This window comes from Mirounga leonina, unplaced genomic scaffold (assembly GCF_011800145.1).
Source record: "Mirounga leonina isolate KUSES-001 unplaced genomic scaffold, KU_Mleo_1.0 Mir_93, whole genome shotgun sequence".
Classification (NCBI taxonomy): domain Eukaryota; kingdom Metazoa; phylum Chordata; class Mammalia; order Carnivora; family Phocidae; genus Mirounga; species Mirounga leonina.
This window is the reverse complement of record NW_023270854.1, coordinates 44,275,627-44,302,392: the sequence shown is the minus strand read 5'-3', so window position 1 is coordinate 44,302,392 and position 26,766 is coordinate 44,275,627. Positions and strand designations below refer to the sequence as shown.

At 45.8% G+C, this 26,766-nt stretch overlaps 1 protein-coding gene across 2 annotated transcripts in view; it reads right to left on the bottom strand.

Moving 5' to 3' along the window:
- Positions 1-2,969: 2,969 nt before the first annotated feature.
- Positions 2,970-26,766, bottom strand: part of KCTD1 (potassium channel tetramerization domain containing 1) — a 90,150-nt gene continuing 66,353 nt past the window's right edge. For both annotated transcript variants that reach the window (XM_034996347.1, XM_034996346.1), the window contains exons 3-5: positions 23,828-23,972; positions 6,869-7,174; positions 2,970-3,137 (exon numbers count right to left, since the gene is read on the bottom strand). In XM_034996347.1, the coding sequence (XP_034852238.1) occupies positions 2,979-3,137; positions 6,869-7,174; positions 23,828-23,972 (610 nt within the window). In that variant the 3' untranslated portion in view covers positions 2,970-2,978. The remainder of the gene's footprint in view (positions 3,138-6,868; positions 7,175-23,827; positions 23,973-26,766) is intronic.

The following is a 26,766-nucleotide window of genomic DNA, read 5'->3' as shown; positions in this document are numbered from 1 at the left end:
CAAAGTGTGTTGAACAGCATATTTACAGTCCCACAATTTCATCCCATCGATTACTTATTAATCCCAAAGGGAAAAAGCTACTTTTACATTGGAGAAATTTGGTGGATGTCACTTCAACTAAGTGGTCAAAATTATCATCACAAAAGAAAAACCATAACCCACATGCATCAAGATTTATAAAAGCCAGAAATAAAAAAGACAAAAACAAGAAATAGAAATAAAAAAAAAAAATTACTGTCATCATTATGGGCCAAATGGATCCTTGTGAAGTGATCTAATAAGGACCTAACATCACCTATACAGTATTCTTGCAAAGAAAAAAACAAAAATTAACCTGATTCTACCAGTGAGAGACCAACCAGACAAATTCAGAGACATTAATAAACATAGCACATAGGCCTTGCTTGATCAGATCCTCTTTCCGGAAAATAAGCACAGCCATAAAGATCCTTATTGGGCTGACGAGTGAAGTTTGAATGTGCACTGCATATTGGGTAATAAAAATAGGGCAAAATGCAATTGTGACTGTTATATTTTGAATGACCATCTCTTTCCTGGCGATTCTGGGAATCTAGGCCTCACAGTGTGAAAATTACATGTGCTATGTTTGCTGCATTGGATTGGATTAGAGGTTTTGTACGAAGAATGGGCAACTGGGCTGTAGTTGTATAAATGGGCATAAAAACTTAGAAGACAGTGGTTGCTGATAATGCATGTCAGTCTGTGCTGTGTGTGTGTGTGGGGGGGGGGGGACAATGCTAACTGCCCAGAGAGTGCTGGGCAAATGTGACTGCCAGGGTGCTTGCTTTATTTCAAGATTTTAGGAACTTTTGCCTAATGAGAATGGATTACTAGGAAAATCGGAGCGCCATTTCATTGTCTTCCCGGTCCAGCAGGGATGAGCAGGCAGCTGGTGGGAGCAGATCTGGCTGTCTTGTCTGAGACTGTGATGTATTAGACCCAACTACGGGGAAATCAAACAACCATGGGGAGGACTGGCTGGCAGTCATTAGAGTCATTCAGTGTTTGGGCCTCTGTGTTTCAGGGGGTGAGAGGAGCCATTAACAGCTTACTTTTAGTTTTAGAAGCCAGAGATACTTTCATTACTAGTGTCCTCAGGCACAGGCCTTTTAATTTAAAAAAAGAAAGTTCAGGATGGAAATCACCTGTCACTACAGGAACGTCTCTGCAGCAGAAACACATTATAGTTTACCTGTCAATCTTACCATCATGCCAGGTTTACTGTGTCTGGAACGAAGGAGAGGGAGTAGGGAAGGGAGGTGATGGTGGGGTTCACGGAGGAGCCCCTGGAATCACTAATACCTCAGAAAAGCTGGAGGCTTAATTCCAAAGTGGTACTGAGACTTCAGGTTTCTTAACCTCTGGGGCTAATAAGAAAGCAACCATTCTGGCTCTTAGATTTTCCCCCCTTCTTCCAAAGCCACAATGCCGTACTTTGGGGATTTTTTTGGACAGGTATTATGGTAGATTCAAGTTGGCTACAAGTTCTTTGTCACTCTCCCCAGCAGGAGGTAGATTTTATTTCCCCTCCCTTTGAATCTGGGCTGGCTCTGTATCTCCTGAACCAACAGACTGCCCCAGAAGTGCACTGAGCAATTTCCGGCCTGGCCTCTCAGAGCATGGCGGCTTCTGCTTCCTTCCTCTTGGAACGTTTGTGCCAGGGCCACCCCCCTTAGAACCCGGCTCCCGAGCTGGGACGGGGCCAAGCCACACAGAGAGGCCCTAAGCCAGTATGGATTGGCAGCCCATGGGAAAGCATTGTAGGACATCACAGCCCCACCTTGCCACAGAAGCAGGCCAGCAAAGGCCAGGCCACTCAGGAGAAGCACAGAATCATGAGAGAGAATAAAATGTTGTCTTAAGCTGCTAAGTTCTGGCGTGGTTTGCCCTGCAGCGAGAGATAACTAAAATTTATAAAAGAAAAGTTCCTGAGAAGGAAGATCATCTTGCTAACCAGCGAAGAGTAGCGAAGCACAGGTCAGGACACGTGCTGAGTGGGAACGGAACCGTTTAGAACACGTGATCACATCCTTGTCCTTCAGCGGGTTTGACCTCAAAACAGGCGTCAGCTTTGAGGGCCTCTTTCTGATGTTCAACACAGAAAACTCAGAAAAAGAAAAAAAAAATCTCATTTTAATACAGCCTCATCCCCACACTTGTGTTTCACACAGACCTTATTTTTTAAACAGAGTTTATTGTATTTAATACATTATAAAATTTGAAAAATTGTAGGAAAGCAGCAGACTCAAACTGGAGCAACTCTAACAAGTAATAATTCTGGCCCCTTTGCAAAACTGATCAGTTTAAAAACAAAGTAATGTTCACATCTGTGAAGGCGGACAAAAAAGTGTGACTTCTGTACAAACTACATTTAAAATGTCTAATGTCTTTCGAATGCAGTGTGCTCATGAGGGTTTTTCTGAAGTCCTGCCAGGTCCCGCTTAAAAGAGAGGACATGAAGCCTCCGTATGCAAATAAACTCCATTCAAGGTGTTTTGTGTTAAAAAAAAGAAAAAAAAGGAAAAAGAAGGACAAAGGAAAAGGAAACAATGGATGGCTGTTGGCAATGGAAACCGTAAGGAGATGCGTCCTCACTGCTCATGGCTTGTATATTGGTCGGGGGCCTCGGGAGGCCCGGGACACCTCACGGCCATCACAGCACCAACTGTAGCTACCACCTTTTTAAAACTTTTTTTTTTCCTTTTTTTGCATTTCCTACCTTTTGACATATATATATATTTATATATATTTTTTACACCTTGAGGATATCACTATTCCAATTGTTCCCATATGAATACAGGTGTGGTCTCTATTGGATATAAATGTGTCTTTTTATTCAATTTTAGGTCCAGGACTTGGTTTGCTGTCCCAACTGCACATAAATGTCCCTTTTTTTGTTTGCGTTATTTGTTGTGTACGGTTTTCTTTTTTCCTTTTTGCATAAGAAATCTGTCCATTTAGTCCAGAGGCTCCTGCTTTATCCGGATAACGGAGGGCACACGGGGCGTCCGCCTCAGCTCCCGCCGCAGGACGTACTCACTGAACTGAGACGAGTCTACTCCTCCTCCACAGGAGCCCACGATTTCAAATCCCCTCTGCTGCAACCTCTCGAGGACCTGCACGGGGCCAAGACAAGCATCCTGGTTAGCGGGGAGATGGGTCCTCTGGCCACACACACAGCCCAAAGAAGTGTCCTGAAGTCTGAGATCTTGTGCAGCCCGGGTCACTCTTACCCGTCCCCCAAGTCTCTTGAGTTGCTGCTTCCGGTGGAAGACCCTGGATGGAAGGGCAGGAGGGAGGGAGCATCGTTTCTAAGACGTCAGATGCGCCTTTCCATGCCTGCCACACACGGGCCAGCTCATTTAATGGTTACAACCACCTGGCAGTATGGGTGGACAGCCCATTTCATACATGGGGAAACTGAGGCTCCCAGCACATCAGTGATGGGATTGGGTTTCCAACTCAGGTCTGTCTGGCCTCAGATGCCACATTTCTTGCAACGTGCAATGCTACCTTCTCTGCAAAAAGAGAGGGTTCACATTTCAAATCTCATCACTAAAATATCGTCCAGGAGATGATAAATGATATGGCCACACGCTGATTTTATCTGAATTTACTCAGCCAGTGATTCATTCTCAACTCATTCACCCTCAGCTCTGCCCCTGTTGAAGGCTGCCAGTACGAACTTAATATATTTCAGTTTGGAAGACCGATATCATTTCAATAGCAGAACAAATGGACTGCTGAAGACAGTCGAGGTTTATCTACAGGTTTTCAAGTTTACGGCGTCCGAAATAGATTTATTGCCCTGTGTGCATTCAGGGAGGCAAGCATAAATGCAACGGTTAAATGTTGGAAAACACACCCAAAATAAAGATATTCTAAACTTCTCATGTAATAATCACTTCTCATAATCTCTTCAATTTTGAAATCAAATACGTAATGCCAGAAAGATCCCTGGGTCTGACAGCCTTAAATGCAGGAAACAACTCCTACACTCTTAGATAGGCAAAAATACAGAAAATTGATCTAGAGCATCGTTTCCCTAGAAATCCAACAGACACTGGACTTGCAAATGTTCCCTGGGCTTCTGGGTAGAATTAAATTGCTTCTCCACCACTCTAAAGGGATAACAACTCAATCATAGCTTAAAAAAAAAAAGCTTGGCTCAAAAATTTTTAAGGGGGAATGAAGTGAAATGTTATTAAATAACTTTCAAAATTTACTCAATGTAAGGTGTTTCTCTGTTTCTCTTTATTATTTTTTGGTCACCTTCTATGTGGAATGTAATTTGCTAGTTTGCAAAATGGCTAACTAGAGATTGGAAAACAATACAGTATGCTTTCTAAAAACTCAAACTTCAAATGCTGGCAAATTAAAAAAAAAAGTCCTTATGAGAACAAAATAAACATTCTATCCTGCAGTGCTCTAGTTCTGTAGCTATATTCACATGCATACACACACCAGTCAGCAAAGGGACAGGATGAAGAAAATAATCCCTAAGTTCAAAATCAAGAAGTGCTTTGGTGGCAAGTCAGTAATAGAAAGGTGAAGACCTGAGAGCCCACTTTAAGATTTCCCCAGCAGAGGCAGGAACATAGCCCGTCAGCAAGAAAAATCCCAGTTTGCTCGGCCAAACCACTGCACTAGGAAGGATTCTTTGCCTTGATTGGGAGAGGAATTACAAAGGTAGAAAAAGCTGTGAACAATGAAGCACCCAATGCTGGTATGGTCGGTCTTGCAGTGTTGTTAGGTTGCTAAATTGTTGAATATGGAAATCCCGAAGCTTCCTCCCCAAATAATATGATCATCATTCCATATGACCCAATGTTACCCTGGATGTGATCAAAGCTTATTTCAATGCCATGTAAACTGCTACGCTCCCTGGCCAGTTCTTTTTAAACATCAATTTGTGAATAGCAAAATTCCTTAACGTTAGTGATCACGTGAGAATATTAAAATCACTCCAGGGGTGGGTTGGAGTATCAGGTCTTGTGCATCTTAGCCCAAAATTTCTGGATGCCTAGAGCACAGTGCCTATTTTCTTGGTCGGTGGAACAGGAAGCTAGAGTCATCGACCGTGTCATGGTCACGTCATGGCTGTGTCACCGACGATGTTAATCCAGATTAAAACGTCCTCATCTGATCAGACCTGAATAACTGGGTAACTTGTCAGGCATATGAATTTATTCCATGGCTTTTGTGTGAGAGATGGAGCCCTAGGGAAGCAGTGCTGTCTGTCATCTGACGGGCGCTGCCCCCGCCTCCATCTGGAGGGAAGCTGGGACAGGCTGGGTGTGTGGGAGGCGAAAGGCTTTCAGAGCTTTAGAGGCTGTGATGATAAGTAAGTAGCAGAGGCCCCGCTCGGGAACACAGGGTGGTGTGGGTGCACCTCTGGCCCCATCCAACCCAGCGGCTGCCATGCTCTTGAGTGTCTCGCCAGCGCTCCTGGGACGCTGCTCCCGCCAGTTTCCCCTGCTCTTCTGTCCTCAGACATCTGTTCATAAATTTGAAACATTATAAATAGTTGTGGAACAATCTCCAAGAGGAATGGTAGAGTGGGTGCTTCTAGTCTTTGAGCTGTGGGAGAGGTTTTGTTGGGTCAATCCTGAACAAAGTCATGGGCCCACTCGAATTAAAAAGAGCTGGGGGGGGGGACCCCAAGCCCTTACTCCATTGACTTGAAATCGTTTTGAGTCTTATAGACCTGGAGCCAAGACATAGGTATGTCTCCACTTTCTCCTCAGCAAGACGGGGGATTCACGGTGCTCACCTGTTAGGGTTCTAAGAAGACAAGGCACGTACCACCCTTGGCCCAGAGCCGCCACACATTAGTTAAGATGATGAACACACCCACCAACGTGTTAAGGGACATGGCATCTCACATGTGAACCAAACTTCTGAATTCCACCCCTAAGTCTCCTTCTCCCATAGATTTCTCTGTCTCAGAAAATGGCAATTCCATTCATCTAGTTGCCCTGTCAAAAATCGTAGTCATCCTTGGTTTCTTAGAACCCACAGCCATTGTCAGAGAACCTTGTTAGCTCTATGACACTCGAAATATTCAGAACCGGACACTTCTCAAATGTTGCTAACTGGTCCCCTTGCTTCCACCATTCTCCATCTGCTGCTGGAGTATTCATTATCAAATCTGAGTTACATCATGCCACACTTTTGCTCAAATTTTTCAAATGGCTTTCCATTTTACTCACACAAGCAAATGATCCCAAACCAAAATAAACCAAAACAAAAAAAATCCCAGAGCCCAAGAGGCAATCCATGATCTGTCCCTGGCCACCTGCTGGCCTCGTGTCTCGGCGCTCCCTATCCCTGACACTTGATCTTCAAGCCCCATGGGCTCTCCGGATACTCCTCAACATTCCAAGCAGACTCCTACCTCGGGGTCGTCGCAACTTACTGGTCCCTCTGCCTGGGATATTCCATCCCAGCTGTCCTCTTCTCACCATCTGACCAACATTTCTTTTTTTTTTTTCCTCATTAAACTTTTGTTTTAATGGGTCTGCTGGTTACTGTTTGCCACCCCCCCACCATCCCCCTATCCTTCTCAGAACGTAAATTCTGGGACAATAGAGCTATTGTCTCTTTCTTCGACTTCTGGATCTCCAGGGCTCATACCAGCACCGGGCACATAGTAGATGTTCAACAAACACCTGGGGAACGATTGAATGAGTGCGTAGAGGGTGCACGTGCTTGCTTGCCTACCCAACAGAAGTGATGCCACGTGAGTCTCCCAGCTCCCTGGAGGGAAGGCGCTGTGTGAAGGCAAGGTTAAGTAACAGCATTAAGAGCGACATTGGATGCCACACAGTGTGTGACAAGGCTATACCTGGACCGAGTTGAGGTGACAGTAGCCGTTCAGTGGAAACCTAATGACATGCGTTGAGTCGTGATTCCAGCCTGCGTTGACAGAGTTACACATCACGTCGCCGATCTCTGGAAACACTTCTTCTATCAAGGATTTGTCACCGCTGAGTGTGATCCTTTCTCCGAGGTCTGGGGCGACTCGCACCACTAGGCACTCACAAGGCCTTGAAAAGCGACCAGTTTCTCTGTCCTGCTTCCATCTTTCCATCTCCAACAACATGGGCTGAAGCTGAAAATATTTTGCCTCTTCATATAACAAAGTATAGTCCTGGAAAAGAAAAAGGTATTTCACAGTGCAAAATACAAACATGAAGCACTGAAAATGTCCACAGATGAGAGGTGATTTTCTTCCACCTGTTATTTCAATAATCAAATCTGCGTGTAAGTTTGTCACTCACCACACATTTGTGCATGCATTCATTCAGCGATGATAAATGGAGCGTAAGGGTACTAAGGGCCAGGCAGGCCCTCTTCTAAAGGCTCCCCATGAATGAAGTCCTATAACCCCCACAACCGCCCCGTGAATCTGGAACCATTAGTATTCCCCTTGGGCAGGCGAGAAAACGGAGATGAGAAAGGCTGAACCCACGACTTCTCTCTTTCAGCAGAAGCCTCCGGGCATTCAAAATTGGTGGCGGTGAGAACCCACTTCACGTCCTCGCGAGGGAGCCACGCATAGGTTGCGGTGAGGGGGTCCCACGCGCACTATCCACGGGGAGCTTACGTCCCCTGTCCCGTTCACCGCAGCTCGGACCGCCTGCTGGGAGGCAGGGGGCGCGCCGGGGGGTGGGGGGTGGGCTGCACAGGGTGGCGGGTGGGCATCTGCAGGGCGTGCACGCTGCTTCTACCTGAGCGTGGGTGCCGATCTCTGACGGGCTGGGGGAGGCTGACGCACCGCCCTGGGCCGGCTATCGGCGCTGCCACCCTCAAGTGAGCCCACGATCCCCGCAGGACAGAGGTGCCAGGAAGGAAACCCGTCCCTTTCTGAAAGCACGGCCACCCTTCTTTGAGCATGCTGCTTCTTCTCTTGCCTTAAAAACAAATCTACTGAATTAAAGCAGAAATCCGGCAAGCGGGTATTAAAACACACACACACGTGTCACTGGATGGGAGGACAAAGGAGGCTGCGGGGGAGGCAGCGCCGTAGGAATGATGTTATCACGCGGGGCAATATTAGGTCTACACGTAGCTATGACCACAGTCATCTCGGGGTGGGAGGCAAGTGGACACCTGTCCAGGCATGTTGACTGAGGACATTTTTGTTTCTTTAAAGATTTTATTTTTGACACAGAGAGAGAGCACAAGCAGGGGGAACAGCAGAGGGAGAGGGAGAAGCAGACTCCCCGCTGAGCGGGGAGCCCAACGCGGGGCTCGATCCCAGGACCCCGGGATCGTGACCCGAGCCGAAGGCAGACGCTTAACCATCTGAGCCACCCAGGCGCCCCGACTGAGGACGTTTTAATGAGCTCACACCGGCGTGTCTGAGGTCCTTCCCTGGTGGGAGCGAGCCGCGGGCCGGTGCCTGCAGCAGAGCCGACACCGAGAGCCCGGCGCTGCCAGAGCTCCGCCTCCGCATGGGACCGAGCGCGGAGGTGAGGACCACCCGAGATCGGGTTTTATGTGGCACCTGGCTCTTCTTGTTGCAAATTAAGCAGCAGCAGCAGCGTCTGGGGCTTCCAGAGAAAAACGTGGAGAGGTGAGAAAGTGCCAGTGGGCCTGCAGCTGGCTCTTCCACTTTCTGTGTCGAGACATTTGGGCCAGGGGAAGATGCTGTCCCAGGCACTCCTCTGCAGCGTGGCCCGCTTCTGTGTTCTGCCCTGTCCTGGCGACCCCATTCCTGCAGGAGCCTTGGTTCCCCGCTGGAGATGATCTTCCTCTCACATACTGGCACCTGCTTTGCCTCCCGACGCACAGGAGGTACTGTTTGTTTGAGGAGGTGAGCACCAAGCTGAGGTGTGGCCACTTTTCAGACAGGACAGAACGGAGGTCCATCCGCCGGCTGGAGGGCAGGAGTGGGGAGACTGCCGGGTTCTCCCCGGTTCCTGGGACCCCGTGTGGGGGCCTTGCCATCTCCTTAGTACCTCAACTGTGAGATAGTGACCTCCTCGATCCTTTACTTACCTATCAAGATGACAGCTCGCAAGGAGATTGAAAAACAGCCCTGACAGTTACACAAGCAACAGAAGTGAGACTTTCTGCTACTGCTTTTTATTTTCCTTTGAGAATTAGAAATTGTAGCACAAGGAAGGATCTGGACTCCAGTGAAAATATGTCATCAAGTCTTCAAATCTGAGAATGCTAGAGCAGTCTTACTGACCAACCTTGACCTTATGGAGGAATCCTTTCCAACACTGCTGAATAATGACCATTAGCCTCTGATTCAATGCTTCCTTCCAGTGACGGGAAGCTTATTATCGAACAGGGAACAGCATTTACTTTGTTGGCCGCTCTGATTAAACTTCTGGAAACTTCTTGGTTAGAATGACCTGAATTTCCCTGTAGTTCCAACTTATTCAAATTCTGCCATCTGGTGATCCTAAACTTTCTTTGACATGTGAACCCTTCACACATTTGAAGACAACGGTTATGTCTTTATATCATTCAGGCTGAAAATACCCAATCTTTTCAGCTCTTTCTTATTTGTTATGACTTAGAGGTCCTTCAACATCTGGTACGTGCTTGACTTCGTCAACATAGTTCTGAAAACCCAAACCGGAACTGAACGTGACATTCCAGATGTGATATGAGTGCATTGTAGAACCTTCGTTTGGCTGGACATTCGAATCACTCTTAAAGCAGCCTACATTCTTCTCCTATGGCTGCTGCAACAATTACAACACACTGAGCGGCTTAAAACCACACAAATTTATTCTCTTACAGTTCTGGAAGCTGGTCATTAAGGTGGCGTTTCTTCTGGAAACTCTAGAGGAGAATCCATATCCTTGCCTTTTCCAGCTTGCACAGGCAGTCCATATTCCTCGCCTGGGGTCCTGCATACCTCCCGCTTCTACTATTGTCATATCTTCTCTGACTCTGACCCTCCTGCTTCCCCCTTTCACTTGGAAGGACCCTTGTGAGCATACTGGACCCACCTGGATGATCCACGATAATCTCCCCATCTCAAGACCCTTCACTTAATCACACCTGCACAGTCCCTTCTGCCATGTAAAGTGCCATACTCCTGGCTTCCAGGAATTACGACGCAGACTTTTTTTTTTTTTTTAAAGATTTTATTTATTTATTTGAGAGAGAGAGAATGAGACAGAGAGAGCACATGAGAGGGGGGAGGGTCAGAGGGAGAAGCAGACTCCCTGCTGAGCAGGGAGCCCGATGTGGGACTCGATCCAGGGACTCCGGGATCATGACCTGAGCCAAAGGCAGTCACTTAACCAACTGAGCCACCCAGGCGCCAACGCAGACGTTTTTTGGGGCCATTATTCTGCATACCGCACAGCATAAGGCTGTATTAACCTTCTTGGTTGTCTTTTTACCCTATCAGTTTATGTTTTGCCTACAGTGGAGTCTCCAGACCTTTTCGCAAGAGCTACTATTGAATGAGGTCCTCCTCTTAGGGCATTTGTGAAAAATTTTAAATCCTCCATTAGTTATCCCTCTTCAGATTACCTACTGTAGGTTCTGAATTTGCTCCAACATACTGCGAAAATGTGAATTCTTTCGTCCAATGTTCTGCTCCCTCTCTCGTTTTTTTGTCATTTTGAACAGGGTGTTTTCTGTTTCTGTATGTGAATCATTTTTTAAAAGTAATGACAGGACAGGGCTACTTGTAGGCCTTGGTTCAGGTTGATGCTCAAGTAATAAACTAAAACTCTGGATTCTGGCTATTTGAAGAGTTATAAAACCTCTAATTCTGAGATCAGCCAGCCCTCAATTGTGGCATTTGCTGGATGTCTGGTTGAAATACCGTGTGTTTGGGTGGGCCTCCAAGGGGAAGGCTGGACATGTGGGAGGGGCCCCAGTCTCCATACTGCCCAGAGATTCTCCTTATCTATAAAATGAGAGGAATAAATCACAGTAAAGTTACTACCAGGCCTGATATTCTGAGTCTATATCCATGACAATGTCCTGATCCACCGGTTTGTCTACCGTAACCTGAAGGTTATAAGGCTGGCAGGAGTTGGGGTGGCAAATCCCCTATGGTGACTCTGAATCCTCACCACTTTCTTTTTCCCTCTGATTTCACAAGCCACATGGGTAATCCACTCTGAGGTCTAGCCACGGACTGACAGAGTGCCTCCCTATACAATGCTGCTCATGTTTAGCGTTCTCTGCTCCTGGAAAATTAGGGAAACATTGGCCCTGATTAGATTTCTGGCCCTGCTCAGTGACTTCTCAAGGATTCTGCCAGTGGTTTTTAAAGTGTAAAGAGGTCCCCTGAAGGTCATCCTGTACCCTGGGATGTATCTCACGGGCCTGGCCTTGAACTACCTCAGGCCACCAGGTGTTCTTGACCATCTCTACTCGACCATCTGGCTCCATCTCTCCCTTTACCGTGCCGTTCCTTCTGGTCTCCGGGGCAGAGGGCCATCTGCGCTGGGCCAGTGGATGCTGGGCTCCGCTTGGCCATCAGCCCCCCAGTGCTCACTTGCCTTCAAGCGTCTGCCAGCTCCAGAACTAAAAAGGCCCTTTTGTTGTTGTTACCATTTTCTGCACGGTTAAGCTCACACTGGCCATTCGTTTTCTTGGCAGGCTCCTTTATATTCGTTCTTCTCTACTTCCTAACACACGCTTCCAGTCTCAGCTCATCGGAGAACGCCCTGCAGAGCAGGCTCACTGCCCACAGCTGCTTTGCTTAGGAACCTCGTCCTCCTCTCCTTCCTCAATCAGGATCATTTAATTTTATTGTCTAAATCCCATATATTTTAGAGTTTTATCAAGTTTCCCTTTAGACTCTCTGACCTTGTGCTCATTTTCTTCTGCTCTCTGAATCTTTTGAAATCTTCTTTCCTTACACCTTGGTTCCTATCTGGCAACACCCACCATTCCTTTCTTTGGCTTTTACAACCTGTAGACAACGCAGTCCCTTATCCCCAAGGTATGAAGTGGAAATGAGCAGGACCTTAGACAGCAGCAGCACGTTTGGCCCCAGACCTTCCTATCTACCTTCCTTCCTTCCTTCCTCCCTCTCTCCCTCCCTCCCTCCCTCCCTCCCTCCTTCCTTCCTTCCTTCCTTCCAGATTTTATTTATTTTAGAGAGAGAGAGAGAAAGCACGAGCAGGGGGAGGAGGGCAGGGGGGTGGAGAGGGAGAGAGAATCTCAAGCAGACTCTGAGCTGAGTGCAGAGCCCCATGGGGGGCTCCATCTCATCACGACCTGGGCCAAGACCAAGAGTCGGACGCTCAACCGACAGAGCTACCCAGGCGCCCCGGCCCCAGATTTTCTTTTGAGGGAAATGAACCCAAAGCATCTACATATGCTTTCAGCAAAGCAACTCCAGAATGTACTAGATGCCATCATTCCTCTGCCCTGCTTCCGTGCCAATTTTATCTTCTCTCATCTAGAAAGCATCATTCATATTTTTTGCTTAATCTCATATCCAGATAAAGGAAAAGAGATTATTCAGACCTATTATCATGTTTAAATGATTTTAAAATCCTAGAATACGTATTTTTAAAATAATTTCTTTTTTTGAGATTTACAGTGGTTTTTTGAGGCATAGAAAGATCAAGATCCCATTTTACAGACGAATAAATTGAGCTTTGCTAAGACCCTGGAGATCGGTACATGGAACAAAAAGGTAAATACGGGTGGACCCCAAAATGCAAACAGACCATGTTTTTTTTTGTTGTTTTTATTTTTTTTAAAAGATTTTATTTATTTGAGAGAGAGACAATGAGAGCGAGAGAGAGCGAGCATGGGGAGGGGGAGGGTCAGAGGGAGAAGCAGACTCCTCGCTGAGCAAGGAGCCCGATGCGGGACTCGATCCCGGGACTCCAGGATCATGACCTGAGCCGAAGGCAGTCGCTTAACCAACTGAGCCACCCAGGCGCCTGCAAACAGACCATGTTTTGAAAGCTTATTTCTTGATTAAATATTTGGAATTCAGAAAACATTCTCCCTAAAGGGAGGAAAGGGATGTACACTATTCATTAGTTTCCAATTGCTGCTGTAAGAAATGACCACACATTTGGTGGCTTAAAACAACACAGACTCACTCTTGTACGGTCCTGGCGGTCCGAAGTCTGAGATGGGGCTTAGGGCTAGCTAGTTGAGCTGCCTTCCTTCAGAAGGCTCAGGGTGGGCGGGGGGTAGGGGGGAGGGTGCGCCTGGCTCAGTGGTTAAGCTTCTGCCTTCAGCTCAGGTCATGATCCCAGGGTCCTGGGATGGAGCCCTGCATCATCGGGCTCCCTGCTCCGTGGGAAGCCTGCTTCTCCCTCTCCCACTCCCCCTGCTTGTGTTCCCTCTCTCACTCTGTCTCTCTCTGTCAAATAAATAAATAAAATCTTAAAAAAAAAAAAGAAGAAGAAGACTCTAGGGGACAAAGGCTTTCCTGGCCCTTTCCAGCATCCCGGGGGGCTGCCTTCATTCCTTGGCTCGTGGCCAACAATCACATTACTTCCTTCATCACCTCTTCTCCGACTCTGACCCTCCTCCCTCCCTCTTTCACTTACAAGGACCTTTGCGATTCCACGGGGCCCACCTGGATTATCCAGGATAATCTCCCCATTTCAAGACTCTTAATCACATCTGCAAAGTCCCTTTGGCAACGTAAGGTCATCTATTCTGGGAATTAGGATGTGGACCCCCTTGGGGGTCATTATTCAGCTCGCCACACATATTTACTGGTTCCACCAAACAGTTCAGAGGTTTATTTAACTCCTAATGGCCTTGAAGTTTTACACAGTAGTTGGCACATCCTTCCATTCAAAAGCAACTCAGCCACTTGTTCATTTTAAAATGTGTTCATGTGCCAGACGCCGTGCTAGACGCTGTGGGTACAAAGAGGGTTTTTCTCTGGGGAACGTGTCCAGTTCGTCCTGGGAGCTCCGGGACCTCCTCCGCACAGCTCCAGGGCCCCCAGGCAGTGCCTGGCTCCCCAGAGGGCAGGGGATGTATATATCAGGGGGCCCGCAAAGCAGGGGCACCAAGAAAACGAGGGAAATGAAGGATTTTATATTTTACATTTCAAAAATAGAATCGAGGTAGTAGTCATAAGAAAAAAAAATCTCTGCAGGACTTCCTTTAGTTTTAAAATTTTGGGGTTTTTGTTTGTTTTGTTGTTTTTTTGGTGGGAGGTGGGCCATCATTGATTTTCTAGTATTTCAGGTTTGGGGTGTCTAAAATTCTTAATTTCCCTGGCTCTGCAATACTTTTTTTTTCTTTTCTTTAAAAGGACTTAATATTTTTATAGCCGTTTTAGGTTCACAGTTAAAATTGAGGGGAAAGGGGTGCCTGGGTAGCTCAGTCAGTTAAGCGTCTGACTCTTGGTTTCCACTCACGTCCTGATCTCAGGTTGGCGATAGAGCCCTGCTTGGGGTTCCATGCTCAGCGGGGAGTTGGCTTTTCCTCTCCTTGTCCCTCTGCCCCTCCCACAGCACGCTCTCTCTCTAAAATAAAGTAAAATCTATAAATAAATAAATAAATAAATAAATAAATAAATAAATAAATAAATAAAAATTGAGGGGAAAGTACAGAGATTTCCCATACACCCCAGTCCCCACACATGCACAGCCTCCCCATTCTCAACATCTCCCACCAGAATGGTGCATTTGTTACAACTGATGAACCTACACGATCACCCAAAGTCCACAGGTTATATATACTAGGATTCACTTTTGCCATTGTACGTCCTACGGGTTTGGACAAACGTATGATGACATGTCCCCACCATTCTGGTACCAGAGGAGCTGCCCGACCCTCCTCTGGGCTCTGCCTGTTCATCCCTCCCACCCCCCAAGCCCCTTTCCTTTCTTCAAAGCCCAGAAAGACTGGCCCACCTGCTCCTTTTCCCCCTGCTACCATATGAGACTTCTGGCCAGGAGGCCGCCTCCTTCCCACCCAGCAGCATCAACTTGCAGCTTCTCCTGATTACTCTTGTGTCTCCGGGGGGTAGCATATCCAGCCTGACATTTAGCCTGCCGCCTAGTGAAGGAAAAAGCAGCGGCGGCAAGGTGCCCCCCTCTACCTGACCACGGTCTCCCTCCCCCAGCACCGCTCAATCTCCTAGAGAAAGTAAGGTAGACGCAGGTGATAACGACGCGGTGTTTGTGGCCCAGCTGAACGCAGATCGATCTGCATTCTCAAGCCACATCCTGGCTTGGCAAGTCCCCGGGATACTAACCGCAGGGGTGAGGCGGGGTGTGTAGGGCGGGGCGAGGGCAGGGGCTAGACACGCTATCTGCGTCGGTGGCGGGGCCGCTGGCTGGCTGCTCTGCCTGCCTCCCAGTCCTCCTCTTGGGGTGCTGCAGCTGGCCTTGCCTCTGAGGGAGCGTCCTCGGGAGAGGGAGAGAAGGGGCCCCGGGCAGGGGTACTAGGAGTCCTCGTCTCTGCACCAGCCACGCAAATACGAGGGGGCAGCAGCTGAGACGACGGGCTGGGGTAGCCGTCCTAAATGGGCACTCCCTTAGGTACTGGGGAAGAGGAGACTTCCTGGGGGTCCACCCAGCTCACCACTCTGCCTTCTCCAAGAAGTCTGACCTCCGCAGCGAGCGCCCACAAGCCACATCTGCATGCCACAGCGGATTGGCTAAAGCATGAGCGCTGCAGCCGCTTGAGCCAATCAGATGGTCTCTGTAGAACCCAGGAAGGGGAAGGAAACCCCGGGCGTTGCTGGGGCGGAGCCAGGGGCATCACGCTAGAAGGGGTTTGTGGCCTCCCACGTCTGAGGTCCTCAGAGGTGCCCTGGTATTTCCCCCTCTGAGCGAATGCTCCCGCTAATTCTATGAGATAAGCTAGGATCCGTCCCTAAAACGTTCCTTCCTCGCTTTCTTCCTGGCTCTCAACTGGGGCTGATTTTGACCCAAAGGACATTTAGCGAAGTCTGGAGACTTCTGGATTGTCCTCCCTGGGAGAGGGGGTGGGTGCTGCTGGTATGTGGTGTGTGGACGCCAGGGGTCCTGCTCAACATCCTATAGCGCACAGGGCAGCCCCGCCACAGAGAACGATTCGGCTCAAAACGCTGACAGAGCAAGATGAGAAACTCTGAGCTTGACCGAGATCATTTCCGTTGCAATCTAAGGAACACAGAAGTCACCCTGATCGATGGTCAGTCCGAGCATCGTTAACGAACGCGCTAGCATTCAAACACATATGGTTACTAATGTGATGTAATATGAAGTGCACAGTATCACCAGAGGTGTATTCTCACCAAAATGTTTAACCTAAACCCATCGGGCCTTCAGATATAGCTTGCAGTTTACAGGACATCAGAGGCTAGAGTAATGAACTAAACTACCTATGACAAGGCAGCCAGACAAATCCAGAAGGGGGGCATTCTGTGGGGCACCTGGCCCGGTCTCTTCAGAGTCGGCATCATATAAAAAGTGACGGACTTTTTATATGATGGTAATAAAAGGAAGGAACATAACTGGATTCAATATGTGGTCTCACATCAGATACCGTCTCGGAAAAACCCCCTGCAAAGGATATTTTGGGGTCAAGCTGGGAAATTTGAATATGGTTTCAGTATTAGAGAAAATCTGATTTTATTGAAATAGAAAGATAGAGATTATTACCTGAAATAAGGGTAGAAAAAGATCCAGAAGGCCATGCATGCACTAAGGTTTTAATACTGGCAATCTCTGAGGGGTGGGAATATGGGGCCTAAACATTTTTCAGATTTTCTACAATGTGCATATCCTTTTCTATAATATTAACAGGTTATTAGAAATAACTAATACATTTTTTTAAAGATTTTATTTATTTATTTGACAGAGAGAGACAGCAAGAGAGGGAACATAAGCAGGGGGAGTGGGAGGAGAAGCAGGCTTCCCGCGGAGCAGGGAGCCCGATGCGGGGCTCGATCCCAGGACCCTGGGATCATGACCTGAGCTGAAGGCAGACGCTTAACGACTGAGCCACCCAGGCACCCTAACTCATACATTTTTAAACTTAAGCCAGGGATAGGTAAGTTTTGCGCTATTAGCAAAGTTTTCTTTATCTAGGATGGGTGGACATTCATCTGAGACCACAAAAGACGCTAGCAACGTGGGGGACATTTACCAAAGATGCTCAGAATACAAGGCTAGAAAGAGGTAATTTTTTGTGCTTCCCCATCAAAAGGGAGCCAAAGTTCTGGACTCCTGGTGTACTAGGAATGACAACTGTGTGTGTGTCTGCCTATACAACACATGTAAGTAAGCAGAAAATAAAGCAACGATGAACTGGGCAGTATCACTGGGAGGAGGGGAAATGAAGGACAGTCACCTCCATAATAAAACAGCGCAGAGAAGTTCTATAATCACTTATTAGAGAACAGATTCCAGTGGCTTCCAGTGGGAGCCGGGCACAAGCAGCTGCCACTTCATGGTGTTCTGAAATATGAAATGATCTAAATTGCTAAGAGGGGACCTTGCTCATACAGCATTATTTGCAGAATGGCATTTTAAGGGGGGGGGGGTAGGATGCCGTGACGTCAACGTTGCATGCATTCGCTCAAGCCAGCATTAAAGAGCTGGAGAGGGAAGCCGGAAATCAAGGAACGCTTTCCCTACCAAACCCAGTTGAGACAGATTCTCTCCTCCTGCGGTGTCCCTTCTCCCAGGTCAGGAAACGGACTCGGACAAGGAAGAAAGCACCTATTGTGTTGTTCGGGGACGGCAGACTGGGAGCTCCTCTGGGTGCGCGTCTGTATTTGTAGCTGGCACAAACTGCCGCAGGAGCTGAATGGTCACCTCAGCTTCCGCTCTCCTCCTGCTGCTCCTCCAGGTTCCAGAACGCCCCCTAATTTACAGCCTGTCGCCCGGAGTTTCCATGGGAAACATTCCAGGGCCCTGGAGACATGAGTTTCATTTGACAAGCTTTTTGTCTTTTTCCCCAAGTGTGGGCTACAGCTAAATGCTTGGGCAATTAATGGGTACGTTTTGCACTTAGAATTGATGAATAGCAGGGCTCTGGAATCCTCAGCGAGCTCGAAAGGTGCAGAGAAGTAGCCATCCCCATCCTAGCCCACTGGGTGAGCCCTCAAGGGGCTGTCCTCAGGGATCGGCCACAGCTTAACTCCCCCTAAGGAAGTCTGTCTCTCTGCATCTAACTTGAATGCTCTTGAAGAACAAAGTAACACCTGCCACGTTTGAATGTGTTCAAATTCCTAGCTCCATTCCTGGGACAGACTACAACTCACAACCAATGGCTGTCGTCATGTTCTAAGTGTAATTCCCCATCAGTTGCTTTGTATTTCCTGGAGTCTGCATCTTTTTGAATCATGGGATTACAAATTAATATTTTACCCTCCTAAGTTGCTTAGGAGGATGGTATTATACACACGTTTTATATCTGCCCTTTCGTCCTGTAAGTTAGCGTATTGCCTGCTTACATTTAGCTTCTCGTCTCCTGTAACTCTTTTGACCCTTTTCTGCTGTATTTAAGTTAATTAATGCTAAGTAATTATTATGTGCCCGCACACAATGTCCTTTAGAAAAACATAAAAATGTCCCTGCCCGTGAGATCCTTACAAAGAAGAGAGTCCTGGGGACGCCTGGGTGGCTCAGTTGGTTAAGCGGCTGCCTTCGGCTCAGGTCATGATCCCAGGGTCCTGGGATCGAGTCCCACATTGGGCTCCTTGCTCAGCAGGGAGCCTGCTTCTCCCTCTGCCTGCCTCTCCCCCTGCTTGTGTTCTGTCTCTCTCTCTGACAAATAAATAAATAAAATCTTAAAAAAAAAAAAAAAAAAAAAAGAAGAGAGTCCTGCTATATACGTAAGATTGCCAGAGTTTGAATGTAAGAAAGTACATGACCAGGTATGGGGTAGGAACCAGAATCTGGTTTGAGTGTGGGTCTCACTTCATTCGTTTATGTATCCATCCATGCATTCATTCACTCATGCCATAAATATCCACATGCTTACTATGTGCCAGGGCTGAGCTAGTGTGACCAGCTTCACCAACAACTATTCCCAGCCCCTATCCCTTGCTCATTTCTCTCACTATAGAGGCTAAAAAAGAAAAACACCCCTTTCTCAGCCTCCTTTGCCTGTAAGGGAGGCTCAGTTCAAGCCACTGACCGATAAAGGGAAAGTCTACTGGGGAATCTTCTGACAAGGACAAAATCTTGCGAGTTAAAAAGGCTTTTGTCCCATTCTCCTGCCTTGAATGAGGATGTGATGCCTGGAGCTGCTGCAGCCACCTTACGACCTTGAGGTGACAAGCGTGAGGCCAAAACATCAACATTGAAGATGGCAAAACAAAAAGAGCGTCCTGGTCCTTGATGACATCACTGAACAGATATCACTGTCAATAACCATGGACCTCTGATTTCTTATGTGAGAAAATAAATCTCCATTAGTTTAAGGCATTGCTGATTGACTATTCCAACACCTGTAGCCAAAAGCATGTATAACTTATAGTTGGGTATATGGTGCCAAACAATGAAGACAAATAATTACAAATGTACGTGTGTGACCACGGGGAGAATCGCAGGGTATAGGCAAACCAAGCTGGACTAAACACTGTATTCATCATTAGTGATGAATACAATGAGCCCTAATGACAAATAAAGGCCAGGAAAAGAGTGTTAGGCAGACAGAATGGTCTCTTTGAAGGGGGCAAGAACACGGTGTGCTTGTGGAACTGAGGAAAGTCCTGTAGGACATATGTGTAGGTAAGAGTTGTGGGGGCGGGGGTGGTGGTGTGGAGAGCAGGGGTTGGAGTATTCTGGGCCTTGTGGGTTCTCACAAGGATATGCTGCTTTGCTCCACAAACAATGAATGGGAAGCCCCTGCAGAGTTGTAAGCAGGAGCAAGTCATGGTAACACTATTTTTTTCAGAAAGTGTCCCTTGGTGAGGGATGGGGTGGGAGATGGCAGAGGATGGGGAGAGGAAGGGTATGGCTATAAAAGGGCAACGGGAGGGATCCTTGCCATGATGGAAATGTTCTGTGCCTTGACTATTTCAAGGTCAACATTCTGATTGTGCTATTGTAATATCATTTTGCAAGATGTTACTACTGGGGGAATCGGGTAACATAGGATCTATTATTTCTTTTTGTTTTTTTAAGATTTTATTTATTTATTTGACAGAGAGAGACACAGCGAGAGAGGGAACATAAGCAGGGGGAGTGGGAGAGGGAGAAGCAGGTTCCCCGCAGAGCAGGGAGCCCGATGTGGGACTCGATCCCAGGACCCTGGGATCATGACCTGAGCCGAAGGCAGTCGCTCAACCGACTGAGCCACCCAGGCGCCCAGGATCTATTATTTCCTACAACTACATGAGAGTCTACAATGATTTCGAAATAAAAACTCTAATGAGAAAGTGTCTCCCGGTTTCAACATGGAGAGTAGATGAGAGGGGGGAAAAGGTGGGAGAGGGAAATCAATTAGGAAGCTAGTCCAAGTCATCCAGAGAGCTGAGCCTTGGATAGGGAGGTGGGATGAGAAGAAGGAATTGATTCGAGAAGTATCCGGAAGGCACTACAGACTGGCTTGCTGATGGATCGTGTCTGGGAGATGAAGAAGGGGACAAAGTGCAGAATGACTTCCAGGCTCCTGCCTAGAGCAGGCAGATGGGTTCTGACATTTTTTACAGAGATGGGACACAAAGCAAGGGGGCAGGTTCCACAGTGGTAGCGGGGTTGGGGAGGTGGGCACGGCCAGCTTATGATCAGGTAGCTTGAGGAGCCAATGAACTCTCCACGTAGAGATTCTGAGTGGTCATTTGGAACTGCAATCACCTTAAAAGAGAACTAAAAGTGAAATGTCCTTCCTTCACCCCTTTCCCCAGTTCCACTGCATTCCTTCTAGGAAAACGTTGGCCCCCCCACTGTCGCCATATCACACTTTCAGCCCTTCCTTTTCCACTCGCTTACTTGCTCTCCCACACGGGAAGCCCACACCTGATTGGTGAACACCTGACATCCGAGGTGCCAGGTCTAATTACTGGGGGGGGGGGGGGGGCACTGCTGAAGTCCATGCCCACCTACAGCAGGCCCCCCCTTCCTCCCCTCCCTTCTCTCTCGCCCTGTGTCCAGTGCAGAACTCAGCCCCACTGCCTGTCTCCACGTGGGGCCAGTGCCTGCTTTCTAGAAGCGGTCCTGTCTTCCTAGCTCTCCTCCGCCTGCAGCTGGTGTGAGTGCTGCTGCCTACAAGCACCAGCTCTCTGTCTGAGCAACTGTGTCCCCAGGCTTAGGCCGAGGGCTGCAGGCGGGAGACCTCCCTCGGGCCTCTGCATGAGATACTTGCCAGTGAGTGAAGTGGCCTGAGGAAGGCAGGAAAGAGGTTCAAAAGTTGGCACAGAAAGAAAAAACACGACACATTGAAAATTACCCTTGAAAACCCTCCAGGAAGGTGCCATCTGAGAAACAGACTCCCAATATGTTTTCCTTCCTGAATTGGAAGAGATCATCACTGGATAAAGTAGCTTACTTCCGTAAGGAGCCATGTTGCACAAACCAACTTCGTCTGTCTTTAAAGCCCGAATGACACTCAGCACCGTCAAGAGGTGCCCTCTGGGAGGCCCCTGGGTGCTGCCACTGGTCGGGGAGCCACGGGGAGCCACGGGGTCACGCACTGCCTCAGGCTGATTTCAAGGCTGCTGGGAGTGCCCACACTGGCTGCAGTTCTGACTCTTTCTCTTGCGTTTCCTCACCAAATGTAGACTTGGCAGGTGCCCCACCGCTCAAAATCCTGACGGGGAGGATGGACGGGGGCCCCTGAGTCCTTACTAATTTGGGATCTAATCTTCTAGATCTTTCTATGTATTTACGCACACATATTTTTTACATAAATACGAATATGGCTATGCATTTTCACTGAATGGTAAAATCTTGGTGATTTTTTCCCCTCACACATCAGATGATAGAGCTATTGGTAAGGATGTGCCATTGCTGAACTTTTTTTTTGTTGTGTCAAGTTTTTGCTATTACAAATGATATGACCACAGTAAACATCCCATGTACCTGTATCTTTGCATATTTATGCAACTATTTCTAGAAAATAAATTGACTCCAAACTGCTAGATCAAAGAGTATGTGTGATTGAAAATTTACAAACTGCTGAATTGCCCTCCAAAAATATTTATTCCCAACCATGATGTGTATCCCCGACACTGTATATTACCATTTTTTTACATTTTTGCCAATCTGATAGATAAAAAGGGGTATCTCAATTTTTGTTTCTTTGATTCTACAGAGATTAAATATCTTTTTTAAATGCTTATTGGCAATTTCTGTTTTTTTCTTTGGGAGATTTTTGTTTCTGTCTAAAAACGTTTTCCATTGGGTTGTTTGTATGTTTCTTATAGATTTTAGGAATTCTTTTATTAATGATATTAATCTTTTATTGCAAATATTTCCTGTAGTCTAACACTTGTCTTTTATATGTATGCGGTGCCTTTAATTAAACTTTTTTTTTTTTTAAAGGCTACGTTCTGGGTGTTAAGTCTTCCTTAAGTAGGCCCTTTCTGCTTCAAAATTATGCTTTCAGAAATTCCTTTAGATTTTTTTTCTGATATTTTTTATAGTTTTAATTTTTATGTTCATTTCTGGAATATCTGTGAACTTAGGATATAAGATAGGGCTTTGGCTTTACATTTTTTCCCCAAATGTCTCTGTGCCAACTATCTCAGTGCCAATTACTGATTATTCCTTTGTTTTGCCACTGATTGAATTACCACCTTTATAATATATCAGATTCCTTTATACACACATCTTCTCCGGACCCTATTCTTCTACACTGATCTATTTGTTAATTTCAGCCCAATCAGGATCACACTTTTTAATTACTCTAGCTCTCTAGTATGTTCTGATGTCTGGTAGGACGCATCCGCCACAGCCCACCATTACCACCACCATTATCATCCCTAATAATTTGTTTAGCTATTCTTAAGCTCCGTTTCTTCTACATACACTTTATAAATGGATCAAATTTCATTTTAAAAAAACGTGTGACTTAAATGGGTTTGTGCTGAATTTATCATCTGGGGACAGGTGACATCTTAATGATATCGAGGCTTCCCATCCCGGAACACAGAATTTCCTTTCATTTATACAACTCTTCTTTTATAGTTTATGTAGAGATTTGCAGTTTTCTTAATCAGACTTTGCCCACTTCTTGTTAGGTTTGTTCCTAGGTCTTATAAATTCGGTTGTTACTGTGAGTGGTATACCCTTCCATTATATCTTATGCTTCACTCTTGCTATTCTGTAGGAAAGCTATCAATTGTGATATATTGATCCTGAATATAGATATTTTAATGAGTTCTTCGTTAGTTCTAACAGTACTGAGTTGATTCTTTAGAATCTATTTAAATATTAACAGCTGCAAAGATTACATTTGTGTATATTTCCTTTCAATAGTAACACTTTCTGTTTGTTCTTCTTGTCTGATTCCATGGCCTAGAGTTGCCAGCCCAATGTGAGACTAACACCTGTTACTAACTTCAAGGGGAACAATCTAAAATTTTACTGTTAAGTATAATACTTCCTTTAAGTATCTGGGAGAAGAAGTATTAAGCTAAGGAGGTTTCCTTGTATTTCCTACCTTATTAAGATGTAGCAGAAATAAGCTTTGAATTTAATCAACTTATTTTCAATGTGTTAAAATAAATTATAATTCAGTCTTTAAACAAAATCAGTCCGCTTTTAGTCACATAAAACTTTAATGACATATCCTCTATTTCATGAAGACGGTGTAACCATGTCAGAGACCAGAGAGTTGGTGTACGTTAAAAATGTAGAGCTTGAAATGTTCTGGGGAGCACATCAAAACAAATCACATATTTAATGCTATTGGTAATTTAACGTGAATCCCTCACCTTGAAATCATCAGGAATGAGGAGTTTTGATGTTCGTAGAAAATTCAAGATATATCTGAACATCTGTCCATCTCTGTCAATGAAATAATGTTGTTTGAGACTGTCCAAAACAATGGGCTCTGTACCATCAAAAAGTCTTCCGATTCTGTGATAGAAAAGAGGGAACAGTGAAAACAATTAGAATTGATTGTTTGGCCGCTAAAACTAAGAGCTACCTCTTTGGGTCACTGTCAAAGGTAGCAGGTTCAAAGATGGCAGTCAGGATATATCACCCGGTCCATAGTTACGCTTCTCTGAGAAGTACTGGTCCTAGCTTGATAAATATTTCAGGACCAGACAAATCAAAATAGTCTCAGGCTTTCTCAAGTAAATCCTTTTATTCACTGTCTGGTACCTGTAAAGAAAATGTCCCTGACATGGTGATTACGGCTAAGTGCTGTCACTGTGATGGAAAAGCATGTCTTTCCCCTGGGTTACTTAAAACCACCTTCTCTGCTACTTAAAAAAAAAAAAAAAAAAAATGTTATTGCTCCAAAGTGTCTTTTAAACAGATTCTACGGAGAAAGCAATTTCGTTTTTAAGAAATCTGTTTTCTGAGCTCTCCCCACCCATGAATCACAAACTTTCCAAAAATAAAGCAATGCCTATATGCTAACATCTACATTTAATTATAGAAAGGAATCATTGAAAATATCACTAGTCTAGGAGAATATGTTTTCCATTAACAATATACAGTCTAGTTTCTTAGGTCTCAGCAGAAATCATTTGTCCCAGCCAGGCATCATTATAAAAAATAAATATTTGACCACGCCAAAAATATGACCTAGTACTAGAATACGAGTGGCTACAGGTAATTTTTTAAAAACAGGAATCCACGATACCGTTTTTCTCATTATAGAGTTAACATTTGAGCAGTGTAGTACAGTTAAAGCATTCTACATCCATTCATTATCATTTATCCCTTTAAGGATGGCTGAACCTACATACTTCAGTATATATTCAGTTAATACACAGTGGTCACATCTGTACCATAAACAAGTACACAGCTGGCTAATGACAAATATCCTATGTCAGAAAATAGAAATAGAAATAGAAATCACTTCCTTGACCCAAGAGGTGCATTGCACTTTTCATTAACAGTGTAGGTAGGCAAATGGCTCTATTTTTTCATGAAAAGCTTTTTTGGAAAAACTCATATCATCTATCTCTGATTTGGAACATCATTTTATTGCTTTGAAGTCAATTTTGAAATCATATGTTGAAATGTGACAGAGGTAATGGTAAATCAATACTTTCACCCCTCCTAAAATACAACAGACAAATAGAGAAGCCGCTTTCCCTCCTTCCCCCAAAAGAAAAGCTTGGGAATTTGTTTCAATAAAAATCTTTTAAAGATAATTAGAAAACTCACATCCTACCTGAAGGTAGTAAGTGCAAAGATGAAAGCAACTAATTACAGTCAGGTCATATTTCTAAAACTCAATATATTTTTCTCAGCTGATGTTTTTGTCCAACTTTCCATGAATGGAGGGTGATTCACAATTCCTTCCTTCCACAATTTTATCCAGGGTGTGGCTCCCAACCACCCTAGGACTCCTTCACTGCATGCAACCTTGTCATTCGTTCCCCATTAACACATCAATCAAACAGGCTACAGAAAGAGGCAGTGAAACTAAAACACACTTAGTCACTTACTTATAGTGTTTCCAGGACAGTTTGGTGTCGGGTGGGAAAGGACGAGACTTGTGTGCTTATTACTAAGACATTTTACTCTTCATTGTTAACATGCTAAATTTACGGTTGACAGGAGAAGAAAAGGGAGTTCTATTTATTAAGTGCTGTCCAGATAGCATGCACGATCCTTAGCACTTCATGGATGTAAAGGATCCATTATCCTCCTTTTAAAGATGAAGAAATAGGCTCAAAATGATGAGTAACTTGCCCAACTAGTTAAGTAGCATTGAGGGATTTGTGCAGTCTGTTTGATCGTAAAGGGGCCTCCCTACAACGAATGGAATGAAAAGAATTACCACTATCGAAGGAAAGCTTTTGGTCTAGAGTTTGTACTTTCTATCTTCTGTTTGTTTAGCAAGAGCTTTGCAATGAAATCCAAGCGTGTATATGAATTATTTTTGTGGCCTGTAATATATTAGTATCAGTGACTGCAAGTCACTTTAGTCAAGAGATGCAAAGCAAATATTTTATTCTTAAATAAATCCTATGCTTATTTTCTTGGAAGCTCATTTTCAAAATCTAGACCTGGATGTACTCTGGCACAGCATGAGTGATTAGTAAATCTCTATGGAGTCAACGAGTAAAGGAGTGACTGAGTGGTGAGGGCAGCTTGGCTCGACCCTTTCCTAGCTGTAATCTGGGGGAATTGACTTCTCTGTATCTCCATTTCATTTATAAAATGTCTGGTTCTGGGCGCCTGGGTGGCTCAGTTGGCTAAGCCTCTTGCCTTCCTCGTCCTGGGTCCCCCATCCGGCTCCCTGCCCAGCGGGGAGCCTGCTTCTCCCTCTGCCCCTCCCCCTGCTCCTGCTCTCTCTCTCTCTCTCTCGCAAATAAATAACATCTTAAAAAAAATAAAATGTCTCTTTCTTTTATAAAATTGCCCCTTTTCTCTGGGTTGATGAGAAAATCCATCATGGCACGCTCAGAAAGAGCACAGCAAGAGAAGGTATCCCAAACTAGCAAGCAAAGATTTCTATGAAAGCACATCTCCGAAGACAGCAGGTCCTCTAAGGAACAGGATGTAGGGGCCAAAGGAACAATCTGGGTTGAAGTGTTTGTTAGAGGCCTTAGTGACTTAGGAGAGATGCGCCATTTAAAAGGCTTTTAGGGGGGCGCCTGGGTGGCTCAGTTGGTTGAGCGACTGCCTTCGGCTCAGGTCATGATCCTGGAGTCCTGGGATCGAGTCCCGCATCGGGCTCCCTGCT